At 46.5% G+C, this 27,360-nt stretch overlaps 1 protein-coding gene across 2 annotated transcripts in view; it reads left to right on the forward strand.

Moving 5' to 3' along the window:
* Positions 1-5,310: 5,310 nt before the first annotated feature.
* The window catches only part of COL6A3 (collagen type VI alpha 3 chain), a 63,185-nt gene continuing 41,135 nt past the window's right edge, over positions 5,311-27,360 (forward strand). The window contains exons 1-5 of one of the 2 annotated variants that reach the window (XM_059820465.1): positions 5,311-5,410; positions 13,867-14,015; positions 14,929-15,546; positions 19,395-19,997; positions 24,183-24,785. In XM_059820465.1, coding sequence (XP_059676448.1) covers positions 13,928-14,015; positions 14,929-15,546; positions 19,395-19,997; positions 24,183-24,785 — 1,912 coding nt within the window. In that variant the 5' untranslated portion in view covers positions 5,311-5,410; positions 13,867-13,927. The remainder of the gene's footprint in view (positions 5,411-13,866; positions 14,016-14,928; positions 15,547-19,394; positions 19,998-24,182; positions 24,786-27,360) is intronic. The other variant, XM_059820466.1, reaches the window with a different exon arrangement.

The raw sequence follows: 27,360 nt of genomic DNA on the forward strand, positions 1-27,360 counted from the left end.
TTCCCTATAATTCCTCTTCGGCTCGTCTGCCGTTACATCATCCTGCCCGCATGGGCAGCGAGTATTTCTGGCTTCTCCCTGACTCCAGCTCTTTTCAAGCCACCTCACTTCTCTCCCCAGTAATTAGTAACAGTTGTTTCCAACACAAAATGAGAAATTTCATTCAACGGTCAAAATTCAGCCCATTTCAAACAGCTTTTTATGCAGGACAGGACTTTGAAGCTGCCACAGGAGAGGGAGGCCAAGACTTTGAAAGATTTTTTGATGCCCTTGTGCAAGGCATCACCTGGAAGTATCTAATGCCAGAAAAGAGGAGCAACCCAAAGCAACATCTGCGTTGGCCAAAATGCTTCTCACGTGTGCTCCCCGAGTTATCTTTTATTCTGAAAAAGAGCTCAGCTAGCATCTTTCCTAGAAACCAAGCATCACGGTTCACGTTACAGTTTACTGACGTACAAGCTGCGCAGTGTGTTAGAGGGGAAAATATTCCCTTTATTTACATATTTGAGAGTAGCTTGTTCCTTGTCGTCACAGACACTGAAAAGCCTTTCCAGCAGGAGGGCTTTCTGCAGGATACAGTTGGTCAGGGCTCCAAGTTTCTTTATTTGAGTTACAATCCCTCCTATAGGCCATAGATTAAGAGTATATATACAGTCGGATAATACACGCAGCCCTGGTGTAGGTTTGCTTTTATTGCATCTTCCGGGGTTAGCCTGTTGCCATGATTTATTAGCAGTATTAGCCTCAGAAATGTTACAGCAAAACAGGCATCCTTTTAAGAAATGACCAATTTCTCAAAAGAAAAAGTGTTCTCTAGCATACGCAGAGATTTGTAAAAGCTTTGATTTTGGGGGGGGAGGGGGGAAGACACTCAGCGCAATGCATTTCAGTAACTCTGATAATAATATATATTAATAAATAATATATTAATAAATAATAATATTACTAAAAAGAACTCCTAATAAGCCCTGCTAGATGAAGCTTTTCTCGCACCTTCGGTTTTAAATGATAACACTTAAGAAAGAGAGAGAAGGACGCAACTTTTCAATTAGCCCTGAACCATTTCTCCCCCCAGGAGGGTTTTTCCTCCAGTCACGTGGGAAATGCTGAAATTTTTGGTTTCATTCTTAAGGCTTTTCCTGCTGTTGCTTTTCAAAATTGTAGGAACCAAGACCAAAAGACTTCAGCCTGTGCCCAACTCTGTAAGACAGCTCTTTCCCCTGCAGCAGTCGCACTGATCCCCACTTTTTGCCCTTCGCGTAAGCCAAGGAAGCCAACCCCACTGTCTTGCAGATAAGGAGCTGAGACAGAGCAGATAAAACACCTGTAATCATACAGCCGGTGGCAGAGAGATCCCAAGCCTACGGTTTCCCCAGCACTGCCTCAAGGAGCCCTGGGAACACGCTAACATCCACCCCACCGACCTGTGCTGGGGCACAAACCTCCCTCCCCTGGAGCTAATTAGGAGATGTGTCCTTGATTGCAATTAAGCCCAGGTTGCACCCAGGTTGCTGGGATGCTCAAAGCATGCCCAAGGCTTTCCCAAGCCCCCTCCATAGCGCAGCCTGACTTGAACCCAGCTTCATCCTCAAGGATGAGAGGGAGATTTTGCAGTGGTGTTTTAATTTCTTTGCCAGGGCTGTGGGATGGGAATGGCAGAGCCAAACGGCTCTTCTCTTGCCTTAATTCCCACCCTGACGTGCCCAGCTCACCTTCTCCCCACCCTCTCTGCACGCTCTAGAGATGCTCCTGCCCTTTCCCCGTGGCCGTTTCGAAGATGAGAGTGGTATCAAATGTGGCACAAATACACAGGGAGACATTTGCACAGAGGCAGATAGACAAACAGAAAGCGTAGGAGAAAAGCAGAACCAAGAAAAGCCTCAGAAAATATTTCCTGGACCATTTCCTAACTGGGGTGCTGGCGGCGGGGGAAGCATTTGGACAAAAGCAACGGCAGATCCTTCGGAACTAATGAAAACCAGCTATTGCAAGCAAAATGAAAATGCAACCTGCAAGCCTGCCCTTGTTCTAGCAGAGCAGCTCTTTGCCTTGCTTTGCAAGCAGGAGAAAGAGCTTGTTCTTTGAAATAGGGGTGCGAGGACCGTGGCCGGACCCCACACCTCCAGCCCGCTGTGCAAGTGCTCAGGCTGGTGATGGAGAAAGAGCAGAGCAACCCTCAGCTTTTGGGGCACCCACTAATTTCAGAGTAAGCAGAAGCAGGTTTTATTCGAGGGGAAGAAGGTGGCCTTGGGTTTGGTGGATGCCCACAAGTCCCCAGAGGAAAAGCCAGCAGATGGTGCTCAAGGATGGAGCCAAGGCGGGATGCTTCTGGGTATCCCGACGCGTACGTGACCCAGAGCCAACCGCCCTGTGCTTGTGTGAATCACACGGGGGAAATGCACAGAGCATTTCTTAAACTGGGGGTAGAAATGGCCCAGCTGAAGCACATCCGCACACAGAAAAGAACTGCAAAATTTCACCACCCTCTGCCTGTTTCACTGAATTTTTTCTAAGTGTCCCAAGCCAAGACCCTTATTCCAGGGATGGGAGGATGTCAAAGGTCCCCTTCGCATTTGGGCAAGGATGTAGCACACAGGGCTTTTTTGTCATGAGTGGAAAGAGAATTCCTCAAAACCCTCTTCCTGAGTCATAGCATTAATCACGTCTAGTTATTAATACACTAGGGAGGAAATCTTGCTAAACTTAGTCCCAGCAGCCTCTAGAAGTTACCAGCACAATGTGATTCAGTCTTTTACTCATTATCAGAGAGCATTTGTTTGGTGCCTGGGGATGGAAAGCCTGTCCCTGCAGATGTCACCCCTTCCCCAGGGGACATCGCAGCAGTTGCGGTCAGGACCTGCCCGGGTTCCCCGTTGCTGCCGTGGCAGATGAGGACTGCTTTGCAGGGGCTCACCAATCCAAACATAGACTGAACTGCTAAAGGAAGGACTGGAAAGGATCGTGAGTGGAAGGGTGGGGGGGGGAAAGAACCCCACCCCAAAACACCCTCAGCATCCTGGCTGGCTGCTCTCCCCCTGCGCGCCAGCTACAAAGTCCCTTTTTGGAAAGGAAAACCTTTCAGCTTGGTTACTACCGTCATAAAGGCAATTAGATGGGATTTTAAGACCTCTTGTAGTCCCATTTAATTATTGGAGCACTTGGTAAAAGTCACTTCAATATTAAAACCATATTAAGACAGATTCTGCATCACAAAAAGACTAAATACTAGCTTCCAAGTGAAATATGTTCTCAACAGAGCTGCAATAGGCATACAATGCAGGTCATATGCATTTTGACAATATTCTTACATTATTTACCTCCGATCCTCTATCTTGGCTGTTTTTCACTACTGTTCTGGAGTGGCTGGAACTTCCCTGAGTTTTATTATTTTGTTTTTGCCAGTCACTTGAAACTGTTTTCCTGCGTTCCTTCATTGCCATGCAGAAAACTCTGTTTTTGGAAGGTTATCTGAACAAATGGCAATAGAGATCCCAGTTGGCATTGAGCTCGTATGACCGAACTATACTGGTTTCCACTGGTGGCGGCAAACTGGAACTGCCGGACCCCACTTGGTGGATGTAATTCTTGCTAAGTGCATTGTACAGGTGACAGCAGGGCTGAGATGCACAGGACACATGGTCGCCCACAAGCAGGAGAAGGTGCAGGGCAGGATGTGGCCCACGCCTGCCTGTTCGGTAGGAACGCCCGTGGCCACGTGCTGCTGCTTTATGGGGTTGTCCTGGTGCCACCGCAGCATCCCCAGCTGGGCTCTCCCACCCGACAGCTGAATTAAGAAGCAAAATAATTTGGTTTGGACACCTCCTCCAGCAAAGTGCACCTCCATCGTATGTATTTTATCCTATAGCAGCTGTCCATCACCCATCTCTGCCACTGTTATGTGTTTGTCATTGCTTTCCAGCGGACCCCGTTCCCTCCATCCCCTGTTCAGCGAGCTGCCCGCCAACACCCAGCGAGGAGCTGCAGCTCCCTTTTCCCAGACATATTTATTATTTGGGAACACCCTGCCTTTGAGGTCCAGCTCACCAGATCTGGGGAGGGGGACACAACACCCTGCTCGCTTTCGGGTGCATGGGGACGTTCGCGCTGGATCCCTCTGCGAGGCCGGCGCTTGCAGAAACCGAGAGCCAAGCCAAGCACCATTTCTAAAATGAGCTATTGCATCAGTTCAAGGGCTCAGCACTTTCCTGAAGTATTCCAGCTATTTCTTTATGTGGCTAGTCTTTCAAACAGCAGAAAACCTAGAGCAAACATAATAAATCCCCATCTGAAATGAAGAGAACGTGACTATTTGATTCCAGGGACGCCATCTCAGTTCCAGCCTCATATGGAGCCAAACAAGGGCAAGAGATAAGAATTAGTGTTTCCATACCACCATTCTTGCAAAACAGAAGCCAGTCCAGACTGAAATGTTTAACTTTGGCCAGTGATGTGCTATCGCTCGAGGCAGAGGAATAAAATTAGCCCCCCAAATCTGCCTGATAGGCTCCGCCGAATAAAAGGTTAAAGTAGTTTTTCATAGCACATAGCTTTAAAAAAAAAAAAAAATCACCAGTCAGGAACTTTCCACTAGGCTATATATACTTTAAAATATTTTAATCCTTATGCTAAGGGGCTAACTTTTATTTATAAGTTATGCTATAACATAATCCCCCCACTTCTTTCTACCCATCTGGGCAGGTAAAAAAACCAACCCTGTTACATGTAAATAGGAAACTGCATTAAGAGGAGATTCTCTCCCCCTGCGCTGATGCTCATAACTGTGCAGGGGGAGAGGCTGAGCTTTCCACAGCCTCAAGCATCTCCAAAAGGCGCTTTGCCGGAGCCCTGCGTAACTTGGTATGGTCCTTAGCACATCCTGGCTCCTGCAAACATCCAAGTCCAGCCCTTCCCGACCAAAAGGCATCGTTAAATCAGCTCCTGCAGCCCTGCAGGGATTTTTCCTTTAATATATTTCTTCTCACCGATAACAGGGAAAAGCATTTTGGAGACGGCGGGGCCAGCGCGGGAAGGGGAAGCCACACAGCGCGGAGGCGTCCTCCGGGGCGCAGTGGGGCGGGGGGGGGTACCGCGTGTGATGAGCAGCTCTGACCTCAGCCCCGGGAACGCCAGCACCAACCATCTGGATCCCATTTACGACGCCGGATCGCCCGGCCCCCCAGCACTCCCACGTCAGCCACCTCGTCCGGCCTCGCTCAGACCCGCGGCAGCCGTCTTGCGGGGACAAGCACACCCCGATTTCCCTCGCCCTGCCGGTGCTTGCACCCCACCAAGCAAGGCAAGCGGGGTCCAGGAAAGCTGAGCAGCACTGACACACCATGAAGCAAGGGTGAGAGGCACTTTGGAGTGGAAAATCCTGGAATAAGCAACTTTTTTGGGGGTTCGCTCAGGGGTAAGTGTTGCTTTCTGTGCGGGACCCCTTAGCCTGGGCTTAGCCACTGCTGTGCTGCATTTCCCCTCCTCGGCAGGGTGTTAGCCCTTGGGGAGTTTTCAAGGAATTTTGGACAAAACCCATCCCATGCACCGAGCAGCGTCCTCAGAGGAAAGCTACCCCCAGGCTTGCATCGTGCTTGGAAAAGCAGAGCGGTGCAGCCAGCTTGCTCACACCAGGAGCCACCTCCCCAAGCCGATGCACCGCAGGTGCACGGGGATGCTCCCAGCCCCACCAGTGCAGGGGAATTAAATTCATTCAAAAGCACCGAGCAGAGTATTTTCCCTGCTGCTGCAGGACGGTGTTTGCCTTTGATGCCTTGAAATCATTGCAGCAGCAGCAGCAGCTTGGTGGGGTGGGAGTGGGATGCCCTGGGAAGCAGTGGGATGGGTGCCCCAAGGAGAGCATGTAGTGGTTTGGGGAGCTGCTTGGGTACAAGGAGGGGGGTGTATGAACGGGACCCTGCAAGGAGTCGAGCTAAGGAGCTGTCTCACTGCCCCTTTCCTGCTCCCAAGGCATGCCCCCAGGACTGGGGGTTGTTTGATAGTAGCCCTTACCCTTCCTGCCTCATGGCAAGGTAGGATGAGCTGGCCAGAGATGCTTGACAGCCTGTCCACCTCATACAGGTCCTGCTGCTGGGAATGTCCCTGCTGCTCCAGGGACAATCCTCATCCTCTTGTGGTCATCCATGGGGAGGGAAATTGGCCAAACATCAGATGTTTTTTCCCCCTCCTCAAGGGCACTCCAGCCTTGCGTGGAGCCACCTCCCCTCCCCACAGCCCCCATCCCTGCTCCCTCCTGCCTTTCCCCCCATAGCCCCAGTTGCCCTCGGCTCCCCGGGGCTTGGCACACCGCAACGCTTCTGCCGAGGGGGCGGCTATGACTAATCATGGAGACACCCCGCCACCGTCCCTCTTGGCTCCGCAAAGCCCTCCCTTCCCCTGCAGAGCCAGAAAGGGTTGCAGCCAAATTGCTTTCCTGACCAGGAACAGGGAACATAACTGGTAAGAGCGGAGGTGGCCAAAGCCACTCTGGTGCCAGCGGGTGCAATGGGAAACTCTCCGCTCATTTCTGTTGCTGTGATGATTCATGTATGCTCTCAGGGGAGGAACGCTGCATTTTTCAAACTTCTGGCTTTACCCCATTACTTACTGGTTTAAAAAAAGTGACAGTGTTTAAGGTTGGGTAATTACTGTGCTTATGTAGTGCTGTTTCTGGGGCACAACCACCCAGTTTAGGAGCTTTGTGGAGGCCGGAGAGATGTCCCCAGCCAGAGGCTGTTGCAGGGAGCTGGGGGACTCCTCCAACGTCGCATAGGAACGCAGTGGCAGAGCGGAGACTCAACTCTGCGTCTCCCCAGCACCATCCCTTGATTCCCCAATACCAGAGCTCAGGGAAACAGGTTTTCCGTCCCCAACCTTATATCCCCATTTCACCCCAGTCTTTGCAGAGAGGTTGACCGTGAGCAGGGGTGCAATGGCATTTCTAAGACAGGAGCGCAGGGCTGCATGTTTGCTGCTGCTGCATCATCATTCATTCCCTTTCCATTTTTCAGCAGTCTCCCCCATTCCCTTTCCGGTTTTACAAATGTCTTTACAATTTTCCATTCAAATGCATTAACTTTCCCCGATTTCAGGGTGAGCTAAACCAGCCCCCGCTGTATTCCCACATGTCAAGGAGAAAAAAAAAAAAACATTCCCCTAACTTCTGCTACGTGCCTGTCTGTGAAGAGGAGGGAAGGGAACATCTTATTCCTTCCATCAGTGCAAACTCGGGTAACCACACAGTCTTGCCAGCCTTGGACCGTATTCTCCCAGCTTGGATGCATTCGATTTGCAGCAAAGGGATGAACCTGCCCCTGCGTTGGGCGTGCACAGCAGCGGGGCTGGCTGCGGGTGGCATTGCATGCCTGCTCCCCAGTGTGAATCACAGCCAGCCTTACCGCTCCGCTTGCCCATCACTTTTTCCACCTTTAAGTGATCTGTGTTCCACATTAAGGAGCCGATTTGTTTGGGTGGAGAGGCACCAGGAGGCTTCGGTTACTATGCATAAAGAGTCATTGATCTTTGAGGGAGTTTCCTCTTTTTTTTAGCAAATACTCCCTTTCCTCTTATTAACTACTCTATTTTAGTCTCAGTCTTCAGATGAAGAAAACAACCAGATTTTAAGCCAAATAGCATGCTTATAAGAACAGAAATGAATATGTGATTCATATTAAATGCTAGTACCCAGGGTAGGATATAAACGCAATACAACTCTGTCGCTTCGCTGAATGCCGGTTTACAAAAATCAGAGCTCAAGCAGTTTTCAAAAGCAGGAATATTTTCCACCCTTCAAGGCTTGTTTGCTTTTAATGTTCAGGTCTACCTTTGCAGGAAGAAATGTTTTCAAGAGCAGCCCTCAACCCAACAACCTTCACCTTCCCCGTACCATCAATGCCAGATGGCAGCAATGTTAATGGCAACCCTTCAAAAGAGCTGGTGCAAATTGAAATGGTTCCACTCAACTCCTTGGAGCCATGAATAAATTCAGAATCTGTCCCATACAGCTCATCCCAAGTCTCTAAAAATAGCCTTGCTCCTCTGGAGGCTGTGTGGCCAGGTGATATTTGGTGCCATGTGATGAAGAGGTGGCCAGATGCCTAGAGGCTTGGAAGGCTTATGTCCCTTTTCAAAGGTGACTGAGCTATTTCACAGGGAAAAATCATGGCATTTAACCTCCTAGGTGTCCAAATCACTGCTAGGAGTGGCTTTTGGCTAATGTTTTCCCCAGCTTAGTGCAGAGAAATTTGAGGATTCATCTAGCTGAGAGAGGAGCATGCATCACCTCCAGAGGGCAATCTGCACTATCACGGCTCCACATCGGATTTCGGGAGCTCTTTCTCCTCCCTGCTTGCTCCACAGCCACAACTGGACATACATCCCACCACTGGGGCTGCAAATAGTTGTTCTGGGTGGCCGGTATCCACTTTCAAGTCGCTGGCAAGGCTTACTGCAGCCTTGTGGCTTTGCTGCTGCCTCCCAGGGAGATGCATCTAGCAGTAAACAGCCAAGTCAGGGGGATTTCAGGCTGAGCAGTTTGGTTAGGAAACAGGATGATGAGGCATGGGGAGATCCCCACGAAGTAAACACAGATTAAGGCAGAGGCCCCTCAGTTTTGACCCCAAAATCCCCATGGAGCAAACTTTTAGGGTTTTCTGAGGATGCTCACAGCATCTCATCTCCCACACCATTTGTGGGATGATGCTTTGCCCTCCCTCTGGTCCTGCCTGGTCCCCTTGCGGAAAAGCTGTTGGGACCCAGGTGCAAATCCACATCTTTCTCCCAATACAAGATGACCCCCCCACACACACACAAAGGGAATTTAGGGCCACAACTGCTTTGCAGGCTTCTATTCAAGCTATTTTTGGGGGATGTCCCTGGGGCTGGGCAGGAAAATTGGACCACATATACTTTGGGATGCGTCACTGCCCTCAACCAAAGGTCCCTGGCTGTGCCAGCTAGCAAAGCTGCACAGGCTGCCCAAGGCCAAGCCCAAACCCAAACCCAAGCCATTTGTCCCCAGAAGAAAAGCATGCAAGTCATGGCTCTGCCTACCGCGGTTGCTTTGGGTCCTCTGTCCTTTCCCAAAGGCTGCTCACCTCCCCGCAGCAGCAACACTGTCATGGGGAGGGAGAGCCGACGGGAACAGATTTCAAATAAATCACTAGTTTGGGATTTTCTGGTTGTCACACCCCAAGAGTCAGTTCTGCCCAGCTCAGTCCTTTAGCCTTGAAGGAAAACATCAGCCAACTACAAAACACTAGTACAGAAAACCCCTCCGACAGCTCAAGCCGTGCGATCCAATTGCTTTCACTTACGGTCCAGCGAGATAGATAGCATCAGTGCCTGAAGCGCTGCCCAGCTGGGAGTTCAGATTTAAGAGGTATTTTGCAACAACATTAATTAGTCCCTCTGCCTGCCATAGCACCCGTCCATATCTAGGGGTGACACACATCACATTTCTATTTGCACTAAAGCCATAGATACTTCCCCTCCCTCTCAAAGCCAGCCAGCCCAGCTGAGTAGCACATGTAATGAATCAAAGTGATATGTAACAGCTGTAACAATTTTTTTTCCTGTCTTTTATGTTTTGCTTTTCTAAGTCTACTCATCTGCTTTGCACTTTTATTTTAACTACACTCTAGTGAAAAAACACACACGGATGATTGCTTAGAAAGTGAATTTGAAACATCCGCTCAAATAAAAAAGTTATGTGAAATGTCAGATTTGATGCACAGAGAAGCATGCAATAAGCAAAAAATAGCTGCTGGGACAAATATTTAAGGAAATCACTTCATTGCGTTAGTGCTAGAAATGATTGCCTTTTGAAAGCATTATTGCTAACAGATGTATATCTTCTGATGAAACAGAGGACATACTGTAATATTAAGAGGTCACCACACACTGCATAAACCCTAGACAGACATAAAAACTTCAGATTATTGAAGAATACATGAGTTAATCTTTTAGCGCATGAATTATTAAGCCAAAAACTGGCTCCCCAGGTTTTGGTGCTAGTTCTTAACAGTTCAGGAAAACACTTTACTTTTCTAAAGACACTCAGTAGTCAGGTTTTTCAGCATTTTTTTTCCAGCTTGCAGCAGTTATATCAGAAGTGCCACTGAGCTTTCACCCCCCAGGACTGCAAGGAACTTTTCATTTAAAAAAAAAAATCCAGGATGAAATTGCCTTATTAATAATACATTATTGAAAATAACAACAAGCCAGGAGAATAAAGTTGTAAAACAGATACTTGCCATAATCAAGAATTAAAATGAATTAGCATAAGTTCACATCCCTGGTTTTATCCTCCACTCCATGCAAGATGATGCCACCTCCAGCTTCTGGGACCAGTGGTGATTTGGGACACAAAGCAAGAACACACTGAGCAAAGCGAGTTACTTGCTGTGCCTCACCAAGACAAACCAAGCAAGACCTACCTCCAACCAATAAACCCCACATCATTTACTGCCTTAAACCCACTTTTCTCACTGAGCCAGAGACTTGCTGGTGGTTCAGCCAAACCAGATCTGAGCAGAGCTTTGGTTCAACACCCCCTCCTCACCAAAACCCTCCCAAGAAGTACATTACCTCTACAAAAAAAAAAAAAGCTGCTGTCCTTGCTGCTGCTTCTTCTCAAGGGCCATGCCCTACAGGAAGGTCATCTCCTCACACACCCCTTCCTGCAAGCACCCAACTCTTCCTCCTTTGCTAACAAGGGTGCTGTGGAAGGGGGGGATATAAGGGAAAACCCTGATCAGGAACACCTGTGCTTCAATGTGCCTCTTTTCCATAAGTTGTCAGTCAGTCTCTAAGAGATATCGACTACCTCTTCCTGCAAGGCTTTGCTGAGTCTTGCTTTCTAATAACTAGTCTCAGCTCCCATGATTTTAGGATGGTTTTGGGGAAGCACGATGCTAAAACTCATTTCTTGTTGATGAACAAGTCCCTCCACTTTCACATAACTGAAAATAACCATGATGGAGGTCACAGAGAAAACTAGAAATAGATCTGGAGGCCTCCTAAAGGCTAAAATGGAAAAGAAGGTGACTAAAAGGCATAGGCAACTTATTATTGCTTGAAAAAGGCATTGTATTTCCCCGCTGGCCAGGGCAAATAAATCAAAGCCGAGACTGAGTGTTGTTTTAACACACCGTGATATCTGGGTTTACCTCACAGCACCCCAAGGGCTGACCCAACCGTTTGGGTTTGCCAGGATGGAGGTACATAAAATACAGTCAGTGGTTTCTCTCCCGCAAGGCTCCAGGGCTGAACCATGACCCAAAGGGACCCAACAGAGGTGGGCTCAGCCCCAGCTCTCCCCCAGGCTCCTTGCTTGAACACGGGCAAGGCAGTTCTTCAAGGGGTTTCAAGCCAAAGCAGCCCTAAAGATGTAGGTATAGATCCACCATTGAGTTTGGAAATCCCATTCAATGTAAAGCCCAGCTGCCCACCGCTGCGGCAGGGTCATGGGGGGTGTTGCGGGCAGGGGAGATTTCATAGCACTGGGGAGATTTGCTTTTCCTTTCTGCTGTGTTTTATGGCTGTAAACCACCCCGAAAGGCTCTCCACAGCTGCTCAACATTAAAACCAAAAAACCCCCAAATGTTTGCTTCAGTCCTGTCATTTATTAGCTGGCAAGACATTAATTTTCACTGGTTTATCTTGATGCTCTGTTCACCCCCAGCTGTTGCGACTGCAGAGAGATAGGATGCCAGCAGCTAGTAAATAGGATGATAACATAACTTCCTGCATTTCAGAAAAGAAATACTAGCACTTTTATGGCGTACATTATTTTAACAGGCTGTTTTTCTGTAGCGTGCATTTTATTTCACATTTTTCATTCATTGCTAGCAGTGTTTTTACTCCCAATGGATGCTGCAAGGCAAGTCCATTTCAAAAAACTTGCAGTTCTTCCATAAACCTCTTCTGCCCGGAGGGGAGAAACTCCAGTGGGGTTCGATGGGTGCTTGTCACAAGCTCAGTGCTTTTTGCAGACCTCAGCTCTGGGACCTTTCTGTATTTGTGTGCTCAGGGGGCGAACCCTGCAACAACACCCCTGGCTAATCCTGCGCCCATGGGGAAGCAAAGCCCAGCTTTCCCCTCCCCATGTGTCCTTTGGGTGAAACTAGGTTTTCTGGGAGGAAGCTGTAAATCAGGGACATGGTCCAGCAGAGCAGGTTCACTCCCACTGGAGGCACTGGGAGATTTGGCTTGGACTCCGATAGCCAAGGGGATGGATGGGTGCCAGCTAACAAGCATGATTTTTTTTTTTTAGTCTTTTTATGAATGATAGCGATACCTCTGGGCTGCAGCTGCTGCCTCTATAAATTGAGGAGTTGCCGAAAACAGGGAAGACTTGTCACATCTTAATTAATGCTGCGTGCTAGCTGCTGGCTCTGGGTGGCTATTAAATGTCTCTCCACCAGGCATTATTATTATTATGATTACACAAATGTGGGGGGAAAGGTAGAGGCTAGCTTTTGCCTGATTCATGCTATATGGCATTCAGAAATGCCATCTGGAGCATGGAAGAGCAAATGCCTTCTCCCAAGAAGGACCAGACCCCAACTCAGCTTTGACACACAGGGAGCCAGTGGAAGCATCAAGATTGCGTTGGGTTTTGGGAAACAAGGTGGATGTTGTTCCCTCCTTGCCACTGAACTCCCCTCTGATAGCCCTGAGGAGTGCCTCTTCAGGGGAAGAGGGTTCAGATGTTTATTTCCAAATTTTCCCTAATTCTCAGCACTTGGTTCTGTTTCCAGTTATGCCAACGATGGCCAGCTGTGTAACTACCATGGCTTTCCTTAAGGAGGGGGTTAGTCTTCCCCCTAGCCCTCTTAGGCTCTTGTATTGGTTATAACTCTCTGGATTGATGTAGTTAGCAAGGATGGTAATAAGAAAATTGATTTTTTTTTTTATTTTATGAGGATCTGGTTAATAGCTTGATGTATTTGAATTGCTTTTGGCTTATTTGAGTAATTGAGCTCCTTTTGGGGAATGAAAAGTATTAAATCACTGCATTCCCTTTTGAGAGGATATTTTCTCAGTTAAGCAAGCCTTGCTGGTTTCTGCTCTGTAGGCTTGGAAATGAAGGTTAAATAATAAATTGGCCATGTCTATGACAACAGATACACAGCTTTCCTGAAGGAGGCATTGTTTCAGAAGGCTCACCAGGTGGATCACAGATAAGAAACTTGCATAAATTATATTTTTGGCTCCAACATGTAAAATATTATTCTTGGTGCCTTTCCAAAATGTGATCAGCTGGCGCAGGCTATTCCACCGCCGGGGCTGCGAGCTTGGGGGAGTCCAAGGGCTTTTTGCTCTACAGCCAGATCATGTGGCTCACTTGGGTCTGGAGTAATTAAATTTCCATTTGTATGTTTGGGACAGCTGAAAAGGTGAGCTGAGGCAAAGAGGGATGTTCAGGGCTATTATTATTATGGCGTTTGTAAAAAATAAACTAAGAAGGAGCAACAGCAAGAGGGAACACGTTGGCCAAGATGTTTCAGCTGGTCATCCATGGGCGAGGAGGACAGATGAGAGGCTGTCATATATTTTGAGGGCTGGTGGTAGAAGCCTAGGCTGGCCATTTTCCTGTATATTAGGTATTACCTGGGACAGCATAGGCAAGAAGAAAGCCATCTAAGTCCACAGGGGTGATTAAATGCCAATTGTGTGAGTGACGATTCCTCTTCCAAAGAAATGCTTGCTACAAAGCAGACTCTGTCCAGCATTAAAATATTTTTTTTTCCTGCCAAAGTGCCACAGAAGCATTGCAAACCCACATGGTTTGGCTTTTCTATCTCATGCCTCATCCCTGCCTGGCCAGCACTGCCACTGTTTCTCACTCTCCCCGTTTTTCTCCCTTAGGTCTCACATTGGGTGCTTTGAAACAAAGACAATAAAAGGGAAACTCAGATAAAAGACCAAAATGAGGAAACACCGACATTTGCCCTTCGTGGCATTGTTTTGCCTCCTACTCTCAGGCTTTTGCTCGGTTGGTGCCCAGCAGCAAGCAGGTAAGACCGGACTGCTTTACTTGACTTCACCCCCGTACAAACGTGCCACTAGTTCGCACCGTTTGGTTTTTAACATGCATGTCAACGGTACGTTGTGGTTTACTTTCTGCTCCTCAGCTCCCACTCGGCTGAGGGTCCTTTCGGACCCAGACCTTGGCCAATGTGCGCGGTGCCTTCCCGAGCATGTCGCTGGCCAGTGGCGTGCCTTTGAAGATGCTCTGCAGGGGACGGGTGTGCGGGACGTGCACCCAGGGTGGCCCCAAGTGGCTTTTCTCCTGGGCAGAGCTGTTTTGCCCTCCTTGCATGTGTAGGAGGGCATTTTGCAGTGAGAAGAGCACTGCCACCGACCTGCAGAAAGGCTGGTTTTTTGAAGAGGAGGTGCTGGTGCCTTTGGGACCAGAGATGGTGTCACAAGGGGGGTGTTAGCAACAGGAAAAATACGGAAAAGTCATGCCAGGCTGCTTAAACCGAGCAGCCCTTCCTTCTTCGAGCACCGCCACGGAGCCAGCAAAGCCCTGAGTCAGCAAAAAAATGTGCAGAAGACCATGGGCAGCTAGAAGCTGAGCAAGCCTAAATTCACACGTGAAGCTGCAAGCGTCTTTGTCTGGCTCAGGGCTGGTGTCCAAAACCGTGTGGTGAGGGTTCGGGAGGGGAGAAGCATCTCGCCTCCCCCTCCCTGGGAAGGGTAGGTCGCATGCTGTCCCCTCCTGTCCCCTGACGCCTGTGGTGTCAGGGCACTGATGGCTGCCTGGTTTTTCTTCAGCGCTTCTCGTTTTGCTGTGGGCGATAAGGGGAAGCTAAGCTTCACTCTCACCATGCAAAAGAGGCTGTCGGTCGTTTGGGTGAGGAGGAGGAGGCGGCATGCTTGCGTTGACCGGTAGAAAATCCTAAACCCCCATCTGTTTTTTTAAAGCTGTCAAAACCGTTGCTGTGGCTGATATAATATTTCTAGTGGATTCCTCTTGGAGCATTGGGAAGGAACATTTCCAACTCGTTCGAGAGTTTCTGTATGATGTTGTAAAAGCTTTAGATGTGGGAGGAAATGATTTTCGCTTTGCCCTGGTCCAGTTCAGCGGAAACCCCCACACAGAGTTCCAGTTAAATACCTACCCCTCTACCCGAGACGTCCTGTCCCATATTGCCAACATGCCTTACGTGGGGGGAGGCACCAAGACTGGAAAAGGATTAGAGTACCTAATCGAGAACCATCTCACAAAAGCTGCTGGAAGCAGAGCCAGTGAAGGCATCCCCCAGGTTATTATAGTGTTAACGGACGGACGATCCCAGGATGATGTGGCTCTGCCATCATCTGTCCTTAAATCGGCCCGTGTAAACATGTTTGCGGTCGGCGTGCAGAATGCAGTGGAAGGGGAGTTAAAGGAAATAGCGAGCGAACCCTTCGATACGCACCTTTTCAACCTAGAGAATTTTACCGCTCTCCACGGCATAGTTGGAGACTTAGTGGCGAGTGTCCATTCATCCATGACTCCAGAAAAGGCTGGGGCCAAAGGACTGGTTAAAGACATCACAGGTAATGGCTGACTGCTGATGGCTCCCATCAGCATGGTATCTGCTGGTGTTGCGCTGTTTAAAGCCTTTGTAGGGGCAAGACTGAGATGGACGTTCAGAGGTTTAAAAACAAAGGTTTGAAGCATGTGGCCCCGTGTTTGTAGCTATCAAGTGTGCCGTTGTTTGCAGACCGAGCTGGCATCCCTGCCAGAGCTGCCAGGAGGGAGCACAGCAGCCCTTGGACAGGCAGCAGCCCTTTGGGACCAACCTTTGGCTCCCATGGCATGGAAATGCAAACGTAGGGAGCTCTGCAGAGTTACTAAATTGCCCTATCCTATCCACTCCTGAGGTAGGGAAATAGGGGATGAACACGCCAGCCACGATGGTGACTCTGAGGCCCTGACCGAAAACCCTCTGGAGACCAACAAGTTCACTGCTGGCCGCTGGGACACCATGCGGGACGTCCCCTTGCAGCTAACGGGGAAGATAGGCAATGTGCTACTCCAGAAAGTCACGTTCTTGGCTGAAGACAGAAAAAGCAGTTTGGTGGAGGACTTCTCCACTGAAACCCCATCCCTGAGCTGGCCCTTAGCCTCTCTCCTCATCCACTTGGAGAAGGTGTGTGGTTGGAGAGTTCCTTTGTGCGATGCCACTCAAACGCCTTCTTTACAAGCCAACGGCTTCCACCTGCCAGAGCGCTGGACCCTTCCCGTAACCAAAACCTCTCTGCAAACTGTGTTGGCTTCAACAGATCTGCGCTGACCGTGAGCCGGGGGCCCAATTTGCCTGGAGAAAAAAAAAAGACAGCCTTCCTCTGTCCCTTCTCTGTTTATGAAATTTCAGGGTGGAAAGGGCCTTCTGAGCAGCTTTGTTGTGTTTCAAAACAGAAGTCCCAGAGATCAAACCTTTCTTTTTATTCCTGAGACTCCATCTGAAGGTCAATAGCTTGTGGGGTGATGTAAGGCAACGGCAGTGTAATGAGGCAGTGTAACATTAATCCCCCTGTGTTGTCTTGCCTGATTAACCCTCACGCCAGCCCCACTGGGTGCTCTCCATCACTGCATGACACCGAGCAACACCAAAAAGCTGTGCTCACGTGTGTTTTTATTGTGCAAAGTGCTTGACAGGGCAAATATCTAGATCACGTGAAAGCCACAGGGAAGAAAAGCAGCTGCCCCAGAAAGATGACATAAAGTTCGCCAATTCTAAGAAAATCACATCAATATATGTGGAAAATGAATGTTAAACCCAACCTGCTGACAGCACTGCAGCGGCTGTTTGGCATTTTCACCTTGAAGAACGCCAGTGCTTCCCTGTTGAAATCAATAGGGCACTTGGTCTTCAGTGGCTGGCTCTCCTCCTCTGGGGTATGCCAGCAGGTAACCCCATAGTATATAAACATCTGGAGTCACAGACGTTTCTTTAAAAGCTTTAAAAGTAAATTCCTACTTCATGTATATCATGCATTTCCAAGTTCATTTCTACTCAAAGCTATTTTTTGCAAGCATTTCCTTCCCTCCCTATAATACAAATTTATGCTAATCCTACTACTGTAGTTTTGCTCCTGTGTGACTTGCATGGGTGATCTATGGAGTATCATTAAACGTGGAAAAAGATGTTACAGGTCCTAAACATTGGATGACAATATATAGCGTGCAAAGCATGGCACAAAATAAGTTATTTATTCAGCTGACAACTCCATGTAGCATTAAAATTTATAAAAATGCCATGGAAGTTATGCTAGAAATAAACCCCAATATGAAAAAGAAATGTAAAAAAAGGCCCAATCCCATAGTATTTCCAATAGAGAGTACCAAAGCTGTTGGTCTGTGGCAGTCCCCAGAGCTGACTAGTGTAAGTATGAAAGTCAGCCCCAAGTTTGCCCTGATGTATTCATTAAATCTTAGCTGTCTGTCTCATCTGACCCTCCTTGCTTAGTTCTGTAACAAGCATGCTTTTACTTGTTCTCCAGCACCGGCTTGTTCCATAAATGTGCACTGAAGTACAAGGTTTTTTTACAGTGATGACAAATTATCCAACGCATCCGTTTCATATCTATTTTCTCTCCTGCGGGAGCGACCCGAGCTGCCGTGATGACACCCACTGCTGTCTGAAATCTCATTCGTCAAAAAGATGTCCAGGGTATCTAAAACAGCACTGGGTACAACCGCTTTGAGATTTCCTTTTCATTTATATGATGAAGTAGAACGTGTACATCCCAACTAAAAATGGCACAGTAAAGCTGACCTTAAGCACCCCTAAATTTTGATGCAGTGATGGAAAAATAAATCCTGGAGCCTTTTGCAGTTCTGAACCAGACTGATATTCTCCAAGTCAACACTGGCTGTTGAGTTGGCCCAGGGAAGCGGTGATGCCCCGGAGAGCCTTCTCCTTTGTCGCTGGAATCGGAGCATTATTTGAATCTCTTGGCGGCATTGCGATGTATGAAAACAACTACTAGAAAAAACAACAAAACAAGCAAAAAAAAAAAAAAAAAAGATTGACATTGCTGGTTCATAGCAAAGACCAAAGACCACAGGTTTATTCCTGACCTCGCTGGGCTATGTGCCAGTTTTGCTACTGGTTTCACCTTTGGTTTTCAAAAGCTGAGAGTCGGATGGGATTTCCGAATGTGGCTTGTCAGTCATTTGCAAATAGTCTGAAATTTGATTTGTTGACAAGATTGGAGACTAATAGCATGGGAACATTTGAGCATGCTTTGGGGTCTTCTTCCCCCCCCTTATTGCATGCCTACAGCTCTTGGTGACATTGATGGTAAAATTACTTGAGCAAAAGGAGTAAGAGCAGACACTAAGGTATTTTGGGTCTGCTTCGGTAAGTCTCAGAGCAATAATGCTTCCCCTCAACAACCATGTTAATGGCATATAAAAGTTTTGTTTGGTGTGTGTATATTCTCAGCAGATGCTTGTGATCATCTGGGTATGGTCACAACAAATAGAGTTGGATAATTGTGTCATGACTGGTTTCATCACCCTGTTTTAACCTGATTCTGCATTCCTTGATTGAATATCCAGAGTCCATATGAAAAATAGAGACCAGACCCCTCTATTGACAATCAATGCATCTTTGTGCAAAATAATTAATGCAAGACAATTTTTACGTGGCACAGGTTGATAATTGTGTGGGTCAGCTTGCTGGACAAATACCATTGTGTGTATGCTGAACAGCTGGTAAAAGAGTTACAGAGCAAGAATAATAACCAAAACCTTTTCAATTGTTTCTAACAAATACATTTCAAATAACAACCCTTCATGGTGGGAGAAGCCAATATATTTAGCCACTGTTTTTAACCAGCAAAAGAGCAGAATTGCAACAGGGAGGCCGAAACTTTCCATGTATCCAGTAAATGGTGGCTTTTTCCTTTTTTTTAAAAAAAAAAAAAAGCGACCATAATGAGAAAAACTTCCTACAAATATTACTGTCCTCACTTGCTATCTTCAGAGTGGATTGCCACCAAAATCCACCTTTTTCTTCCAGCCCTGTCTAAATACTTGGACAGTACTGGCCACTGATGGAAAGGATCTAGATTTCCAAAAATCACGTTTTGCCGAGTTTTCTCCTCACGTGCCAATAATGCTGACCCCCGTGTAACTGCAGCCACCAGCTCAGGTTGTGTCCGCTCGAGCCGTCTCTTGATGCGCAGCGGATGCTACTGGGATGGGGCTGGGAGCTCGTATTCAATCAGAATGCAGAACTAAGAGGCAAATATCACCTCCTCAGTGAACACGTGTTTTGTTTTCTCATTTTCGTGTTTCTTACTGGTTTTCCAAGAAACATGTCAGAACACTGTACAACCGCATGTAATCACTCATTTTAATGCTTTCACCTTTTGCATTTCTTTTTTTAAAGCTCAAGAGTCCGCTGACCTTATTTTCCTTATTGACGGATCAAACAACATCGGAAGTGTCAATTTTCAAGCCATACGTGATTTCCTTGTAAATTTGATTGAAAGCCTCAGAGTTGGAGCTCAGCAAATACACATTGGGGTGGTGCAGTATAGTGATCAACCCAGAACCGAGTTCGCTTTGAACAGCTACTCCACAAAAGCGGATGTTCTGGATGCCGTGAAGGCACTTAGTTTCCGCGGTGGCGAGGAAGCGAACACCGGTGCGGCACTGGAGTTTGTGGTGGAGAACCTCTTCACCCAGGCGGGAGGCAGCAGGATAGAGGAAGCGGTGCCTCAGATTTTAGTGCTGATAAGTGGTGGAGAGTCTAGTGATGATATCCGAGAGGGCTTGTTAGCGGTGAAGCAAGCTAGTATATTTTCGTTTAGCATTGGGGTCCTGAATGCTGACAGTGCAGAGCTGCAGCAGATTGCTACTGATGGAAGCTTCGCATTTACTGCCCTGGATATCCGTAACCTTGATGCTCTTCGAGAATTGTTACTGCCCAACATTCTTGGAGTGGCCCAAAGACTCATTTTGTTAGAGGCCCCAACCATTGTGACTGAAGGTATGTATGCCTTTCTAGACTGTTGCATTTCGATGAATCGATGAATGAATGAGCTTTTGCACGCTTTAAAAACATATCTATTTTTTTAATTTAATTTTTTTATTTTTACAATGCATCTCTCTGGTCTGGTTATAGAGAAACAATGGGAAAGACAAATAGTCCTGCGGCTAATGTGCAGAAACTCATTTGCCCAGTGGGTTATCTTTCAAAAACCGTGAGGTTTTGTGTCAGTAACTGGCATGGCATGGGGTTTTAAAGGACACAAGCAGAGTATAAAAAAGCTCATCTAATCCTTATTGTGGTATCTAAGCACCCCGGGGGTTAATACTGCAGCACATTCAGTTCTGAAAACATTTATGTCACGTAAGCTTATATTATATGTCAGTTGAAAGTGTCATGAGAATGAAATTTGTCTGGGGAAGCTAACAGGGGTGTTAAATCGATCCCTATTTCAGAGAGCTGAAGTCATCAGCTTGCTAAAACAGTAACATTCCATACCTCATTGAAACTGCACACTATCCTTGGGAAAAGGGTGAAATTCCTGTGTTGTTGAATTTAAACACAAAACAGCCTTTAGTTCTTCTGAAGTGAAATCCCTACCTTGCTAACATATATTTCCCTTCAATCTGTAAGATGAGAAGGTTTACAGCTTTCCATGAGGCCATGGGAAATGAAAATGTAGGTGTCAATATTCCACTTAGGTCCCCATTGATGTTATTTCTGGATGAGCATTAGCTTGGGTGCAGTAGAATAATGAATATTTGGTTTTATGGAGCAATTAGGTGATTAAGAGTTTCTCACCCTGTGGTTTTATGACTAAGTTAAACTTACTGATAGAGAGGCTTTATGAAAGACACAATATGTCATATTTCAGAGGCCCCTGGGAAGGGCCAAGCTGGAGTTGCTGCACTTAATTACCAGCACGCTTAATGCAAACAAGGCTTTTGGGATCCAAGTGCCAGTCTGGAGTTCTGTACATACTGTTCAACTCATGATGTATGTTGACATACAAAACTGCATCCCAGATGTCTTCGCTGATCTATGTCTAAACATGATTGCTATCCTGTGGCTCAAATCAAAGGGAGGAATTTGCCTAAAAGATCGTTTTATGACCTTGCCTTGATTATTCCAGGAAAGAACACAAAGAACTTTTGCTTGCAGCACCCCACAAGAACCATATTTAGCTAAATAAGCTGGAGTGTGCGTGTCTAGCTAAAATGTGCATGCCAGAACCCATGCAAGTCAATGGAAAACCTCTCTTTCTGCCCCACTGATTTTTAACACTGTTTGGATGGCAAGATTAAAAAATGTTGGTACATTTGGTTTCATCTGCACTCATTTATTTTTCATTTAAAACGCCAGCTCATTTTAGAAGGTACTACAGTAGCATCAGCCTGTGCAATTACATGTAGATGGATATGCTAAATGGAGAAGTTGGTATTTTCAAAGGAGCTTTAGGGAATTTCCTTTGCGTAGTGTCCATGGAAATTAGTTTTGACTGGTCTGCTTGATTCACATCAGTGCCTTGGAAACCTGCAGTGTAAAGCACTGGTTTGGGACACACCCCGCAGCCAGAAAGGGATGCCAAACCCATTGAGATGCCAAGCGTTCCTATGAAATACTGAAGTCATCTCGTTTCACTTCAGCTCTCCGGCTGTACGCTAGCCCTCCTGGGATGAATGGGTGTCTCAAAGTGCCTTTCTGCCTCTCTTCTCCCCTCTTCTTTAGCTAGTGGGGGAGCCTGGATGATTAAATTAGATGAGGTGCTTCACCAAAGATAGCTGAGATGGCAATGAGAAGTGAACTAAGCAGGTCTGGGTTGAATGCCGACACCCTCCGACATTCCCAACTTTTAGAGTCAAAGATGTAATGCTTTGATCCCAAATTGCTTGAAATTCCTGGGAGACTTGCCATCAGCTTCACTGGGCTCTGGATCAGACCCTATGAGTTGTGTACAGCCTTGCTTAAATGCTTTTGCTTTATTTGTGTCCATTGAAATCAGCACCGTGGGGTGTTTCTTCCTGTGGGTTTTGGTTTCGGTTCTTGCATTCCTCTTCTCTAAGGAAACGTACTGCAGGATTTGAGAGCTGCAATAGGAATTAGTATCGGAGGGAGCCATTCCTCCCCAGCCTCCCTCATCTCTGCAAAGCCCCTTTGATGTTTCCCACAAACTTCTATATAAAGTCAAAAGTTTCCAGGGTCTCCATTTTTGGGTATCTAGCTGCTGACAAGCTAAGGAAGCGCTTTGGACATCTCTCCTGGGTGATATAAAGCAGGGATTCCAGCCCCTGTTATCCCTTTGGAAAGGTTCCCTTTTTTCAGCCCTCTCCTCGGAGTAACTGATAAGGAAAAAGAACCTGGCTTGGGGGGTGAATGCTGAAAATCTCATGGCTCTGGGAAGGGGGTAGTTTAAGCAAATCCTTGTTGCTTTGTGAGTTTTCATAGCCAGTCTTGATAGCCAGGGCAGTCAACTGCAAGCCACCGGCAGCTCATGTGAGGCTGTGGCTCCGGGAGGGCACCACGACATTCGCTTCGTGCAGGGTCTCATAATTTTGTGTCCAACAGCACAAAGGCGGGCTATTTTAAGCTTCCAATTTTGACAATTGGTCCTTACTCGAACAATTTCTAGCAAGGCTCTGCGAGAGGCTTTTGCAAAGGCTCCCGCTTGCTGTCGGAGGCAGGTCTTTTGGGGTGCTAGGGCAGAGGGAGAAGCCGAGTCGCAGATGTCATCTCCAGCTTTAAATCACTCCTTGGGGTAGCCCAATGTCATGGCACTCACCCGTAACGAGAAACCTGACGGAGACCAGCCTTTGGGAGCACTGCTTTGCATGGCCAGCTGGCATCTGGCCAAGGACTGCAGCCAAAGCTTTGTTCTTTGTTCAAAGCCAAAGTAAATAGCCTTCACGCAGAGGAGCCCTGATGGACCGAGGGACTGCCCTTTTCCATCCAGGCAGGACAAGAGAGCGTTTGCTACCGCTTGTCCCAAGGGGTGTGAGATCCTGACGATGCTGGGTCTCCTTTCCCCTGGGCTGTGCACTGGGTGTAGCAGTGAGCTTGGGAGGTGAAGGACCAGCTGCCTTGAATATTGACCCCAGCTCAGGAGCTCTTAGGTGGGTAGGCAATTTAAGGACACTCCAAGTCCAACGTAACATAATGATCCATAATGCTCCAGCATAACCTGGAAGCAGCACAAGGTTTCCTTTGTCACTTCAATGACATGAAATCAGGGAGGCGATGATGTGAGTGGGATTCGTCACAATATTGCTCATGGCTCACTGCTTCAAAGAATAAATGCGGGTTGTCTAAAAGATGGTGTTAAGATTATTTCCCATAATGATCACGTATAATGCTTTTATCATAACGGTATTAGTCTTGTTAATATATACTGCTGTTTTATGTACATTTGCTGTATTAAATTTGATGGTGCTTTGGTTCTAATGCCGCACAACAGGGATTTTTTTCCCCTAACTCTCTTCCTTCAGATTTAGCCAGGGAACTGGAAAGCTAATTGTGCTCTTTCTGTGTCCTATGCCATCATCAATAATAAAGTTTCAGAGATTACAACCTAGGGGACCTGTTTTGTTAAAGACGTGGCGACCAGAATGTAATTCAGCTCTTCCATGACTGGGCTAGCTGTGCCAAGAAAAATCGTAACTTGTTTTTGTTAGGTAAGGAATAAGATGTAGGATATGAAGACCCAAAGTCCAGGTATGTTGAGTAAGCGGAGACTGTTCTTTACTTGTGTCATTGCTCTTGGGAACCTAATCCTTCTGAGACCAAAACACTCTCTGGCATAATTCAGATGGCTCCACTGCAGAGAGAGGGAGCATCACCTGCTTATTTTAGCTAGTGTGCCAGCTGAGTGCCAAGATTTCTCCTGACTGTTTGCCTTTCATTCGTGTTTTGACCTGTATGTGCATTTCAGTATTAAGTTTTATAAACAATGCAATTCTTGCAACTCTTCTGTGTTTTAGAAAGGAGAAACATTCAATCAGATTTCTTATTAGGTCTCTGCTAGAACCTAAAAAATAATTCTGTTTTGAAAGCAAGACTCTTTTAAAGGTGTTGAGAGTAACAGTACTTCAAGCAAACAAGTCCTAAAGGTTGCTGAACTGTTGACGTAGAATTGATGGACAGAGTGTGGTGAAGGCTTCCCCTAACGTTATGTTCATGTGTTACTTGCAGTTATTGAAGTGAACAAGAAGGATATAGTCTTCCTGATAGATGGCTCCACTGCTTTGGGGCCCAGCCCCTTTAACGCAATTCGTGATTTCGTTGCCAAAATTGTCCAAAGGCTGGAGGTTGGACCCGACCTGATCCAAGTCGCGGTGGCGCAGTACGCAGACACTGTGAAGCCAGAGTTTTATTTTAACACCCACCAGACCAGAAAGGATGTGATGGCCAACGTAAAGAGAATGAAGCTCATGGGTGGTACGGCACTCAACACTGGCTCGGCACTGGACTTTGTGAGGAGCAACTTCTTCACCAGTGCTGCTGGGTGCAGGATGGAGGAAGGGGTGCTCCCCATGCTGGTGCTCATCACTGGCGGTAAGTCCAGGGATGCCGTTGACCAAGCCGCAGCGGAGATGAAAAGGAACCGGATAGTGATCCTTGCCATTGGGTCGAGAAACGCCGACCTGGCAGAACTTCAAGAAATTGCCCATGAGAGAGATTTTGTGTTCAACCCGAATGACTTCCGCGTTCAGTTCATGCAAGCCATTCTTCCTGAAGTGCTGTCGCCTATCCGGACGCTCTCTGGAGGACTGATCATCCAAGAACCACCATCAGGTAATTAATTACCTTGTTCTAATTATGGAGATATGGTTTATATGTTTCTCAACTCTTATTCTATGATGTGTAGAGACAACAGGGGAAAAGCATCAAGCACATGTTTCAGCACAGCTAAATGTTTTCTCTTTGATTTGCAAAATATGCATGAACAGATTGGTGAATTTGGTAGCGTGCTTGTTATTACAGCTTTGTCGTTCCTTCCCGGTGTTTTTTTGTCCCATTCAATGTTTGTCATCAAAATTTAAAGGCCTGGATGTGAAAGATGTGCTTTAATAGTTAAGTACTGAGATCGTTCAGTGGAGGCTTTTTCTCTCACTTAGGGTTTGTGTAACCTAAGAACAGGACATACTGTGAATGTTATAATCTCTTCCCCAGTTTGAAAACGATACATAGTGGATAGGTGCTCAAGAAAGCTTAAAAGTTTCTTCTGAGTGTAAAAAAAATAAGGAAGTTTGTTCATGGAGATGTTCAGAGAAAGCTAGCCTTGACACTGTTGGACTGAAACTCACCCTTTAAGAACATATTTACAGTTTTCTTATCATTTACTCAGCTCAAGCCCTAAGAGGCGTACGAGACTATTGCAGTGTTGATTTTAATTCAATCTGTTTAGAAGATAATCCAAAGCCCTGTGAAGCCAGTGGATTCGTTTTACTTGGTCTTGCCATTGACATCAGTAGACTTTGGAAGCAATCCAGTCTCTAGAGTCATGTCTTTTGAGGCAGTTTTCCCTACATTTCAGGAGGTGTTCTAGCTGCACAGGGATTTTTATACCAAATTTCTCAGGTTTTCTTCACGATAGAGGTGCTTGAGGTTGAATTATTGTTGCGCTAGATCATATTTGAGCCTTGCGTTTTTGTCCCATGGTGTATGAACATTGGAAAAACAGGTCTTCATCCAGCTCCCAGTGAGGTTCCCATTGGCTTATGTGGGTGTCGAACCATGTCCATGTTTTTTCTAGTTTCTCCAAGTAATTTCAAATTATAAACTGCAATGCAAAAGAAATTGAGTTTCTGGAAAGGGTCCTTAAAAAATTAAAGCCTATGACTGATTTACATGAAGAGCAGACATTTTAAAATCAGTTTGCCAATACTTGTCCTTAATTAAGATGAATATCACGGGACTTATCATTTAATAAGCTTTTTTTCAGAATGTGTTTCCTGCTAATACAATTTTGCATGGCTATACATCATTTTTATTTTTCAATGTAAATTAAAAATGTTCCTAAATGTCCTTGTTCTTTAATGCTCATTCATGCAGCTTCTCTTTTTTTCCAGTCCTTTTGCTCTACTGTACTTACAGCTATTCACATACACAGTAAGCAAGTAATCATATTCTACTCCATAAAATGACTATTATTAGTAACATAACTGATTTTGACACTGGGTAGTCTGTTACATTACAAATAGATATTGTCTCAGCCTGGGCCTTGAATGGCACTTTTCTGGGAAAAATTAAAAATACAGAAAGCCAAGACAATCTGTAAAATCTGAAAGCAATGCCTGTAGTCCTTTTCTCCCTTTTGGTTTTGATATCTCAGTATTTATATACTTTATATATAGGACAGCGAGCTTGCAGGGACAAGGCAAGTTAGAAAGATGGATGAATATAGCTATATACCCATAGGTAAATGCTTTAAACAGAAAGATATTGAGCAGAATTAGCAATGGGCATAAATATATTCTCGAATAACTTATTTGGAGGAAGGCATCCAAGGGATGCATTGGATGAGCCCACTCATCAGTTCTCTGAGACCTTACTTAAAGTTTTGGCATTTTGGTCTGTCATCTGAACATGACGTGTTTAGAGCAAAAAGCCCAGGGGGACGACGCTGTGGTGTCCTTGGGGTGGTGTTGCAGATCTATGGCTCCGGGCTCAGATGCTGGGGGACAGCCGGGGAAGGATTTAACCTTAAAAAAGGAGCTGAGGACTGGCTGGTTACTACCAGAAGTGGGAAATTTTTCTCCCCCCTTCAGCAGCCCGCAAAATGTATGTCTGACATCAAAATGCAGTTTTCTGCCTCAAATGCAGGCATCAAAAAGGCAGGTGTCTCAGGCAGCTGTTGCAACCTCATCTGGATCAGCTTTTCTAAGCCTATTAGTAAAAGCTATTTTTAATACCCGCTCAAAATACCAACCAAATTGGTTACTTGGCAGAAGTGTTTTTCCCACGCAAGTGGAGCCTAACTCGGCGCCACGGGCCAGCCGCTGCTGGCTGCAGAGCATGGCCATGGAAAGTAACTGCAAGGCAGGACGTGGTTCTCTACATCTAGGGATGCATGGGAGCATCCCTGTGGAACAGGGGCTTAGTTAATAAGGGGGTATAGCGCTGGGTATCAAACCACACTTTAGGTGCCAGAAAGCAGAAACGTTCCCTAAAGCTTCGTTGGAAAGCCCCAAGTAAACCCGTGGTGACTTGCAGATAAGCGAGGTGTCTGTGGGCGTAATTCAGGGTCGCTCCACCAAAATCAATGAAGCTGCTTTTTGCCGGCTGAGGATCTGGCCCAGAGCATGCAATTCTGCCATTAGCAGCCGTTGAAAACATCTGCCAGGACAGAGGCTGAGCCCTGTTGATA

This window comes from Gavia stellata, chromosome 8 (assembly GCF_030936135.1).
Source record: "Gavia stellata isolate bGavSte3 chromosome 8, bGavSte3.hap2, whole genome shotgun sequence".
Taxonomy (NCBI): domain Eukaryota; kingdom Metazoa; phylum Chordata; class Aves; order Gaviiformes; family Gaviidae; genus Gavia; species Gavia stellata.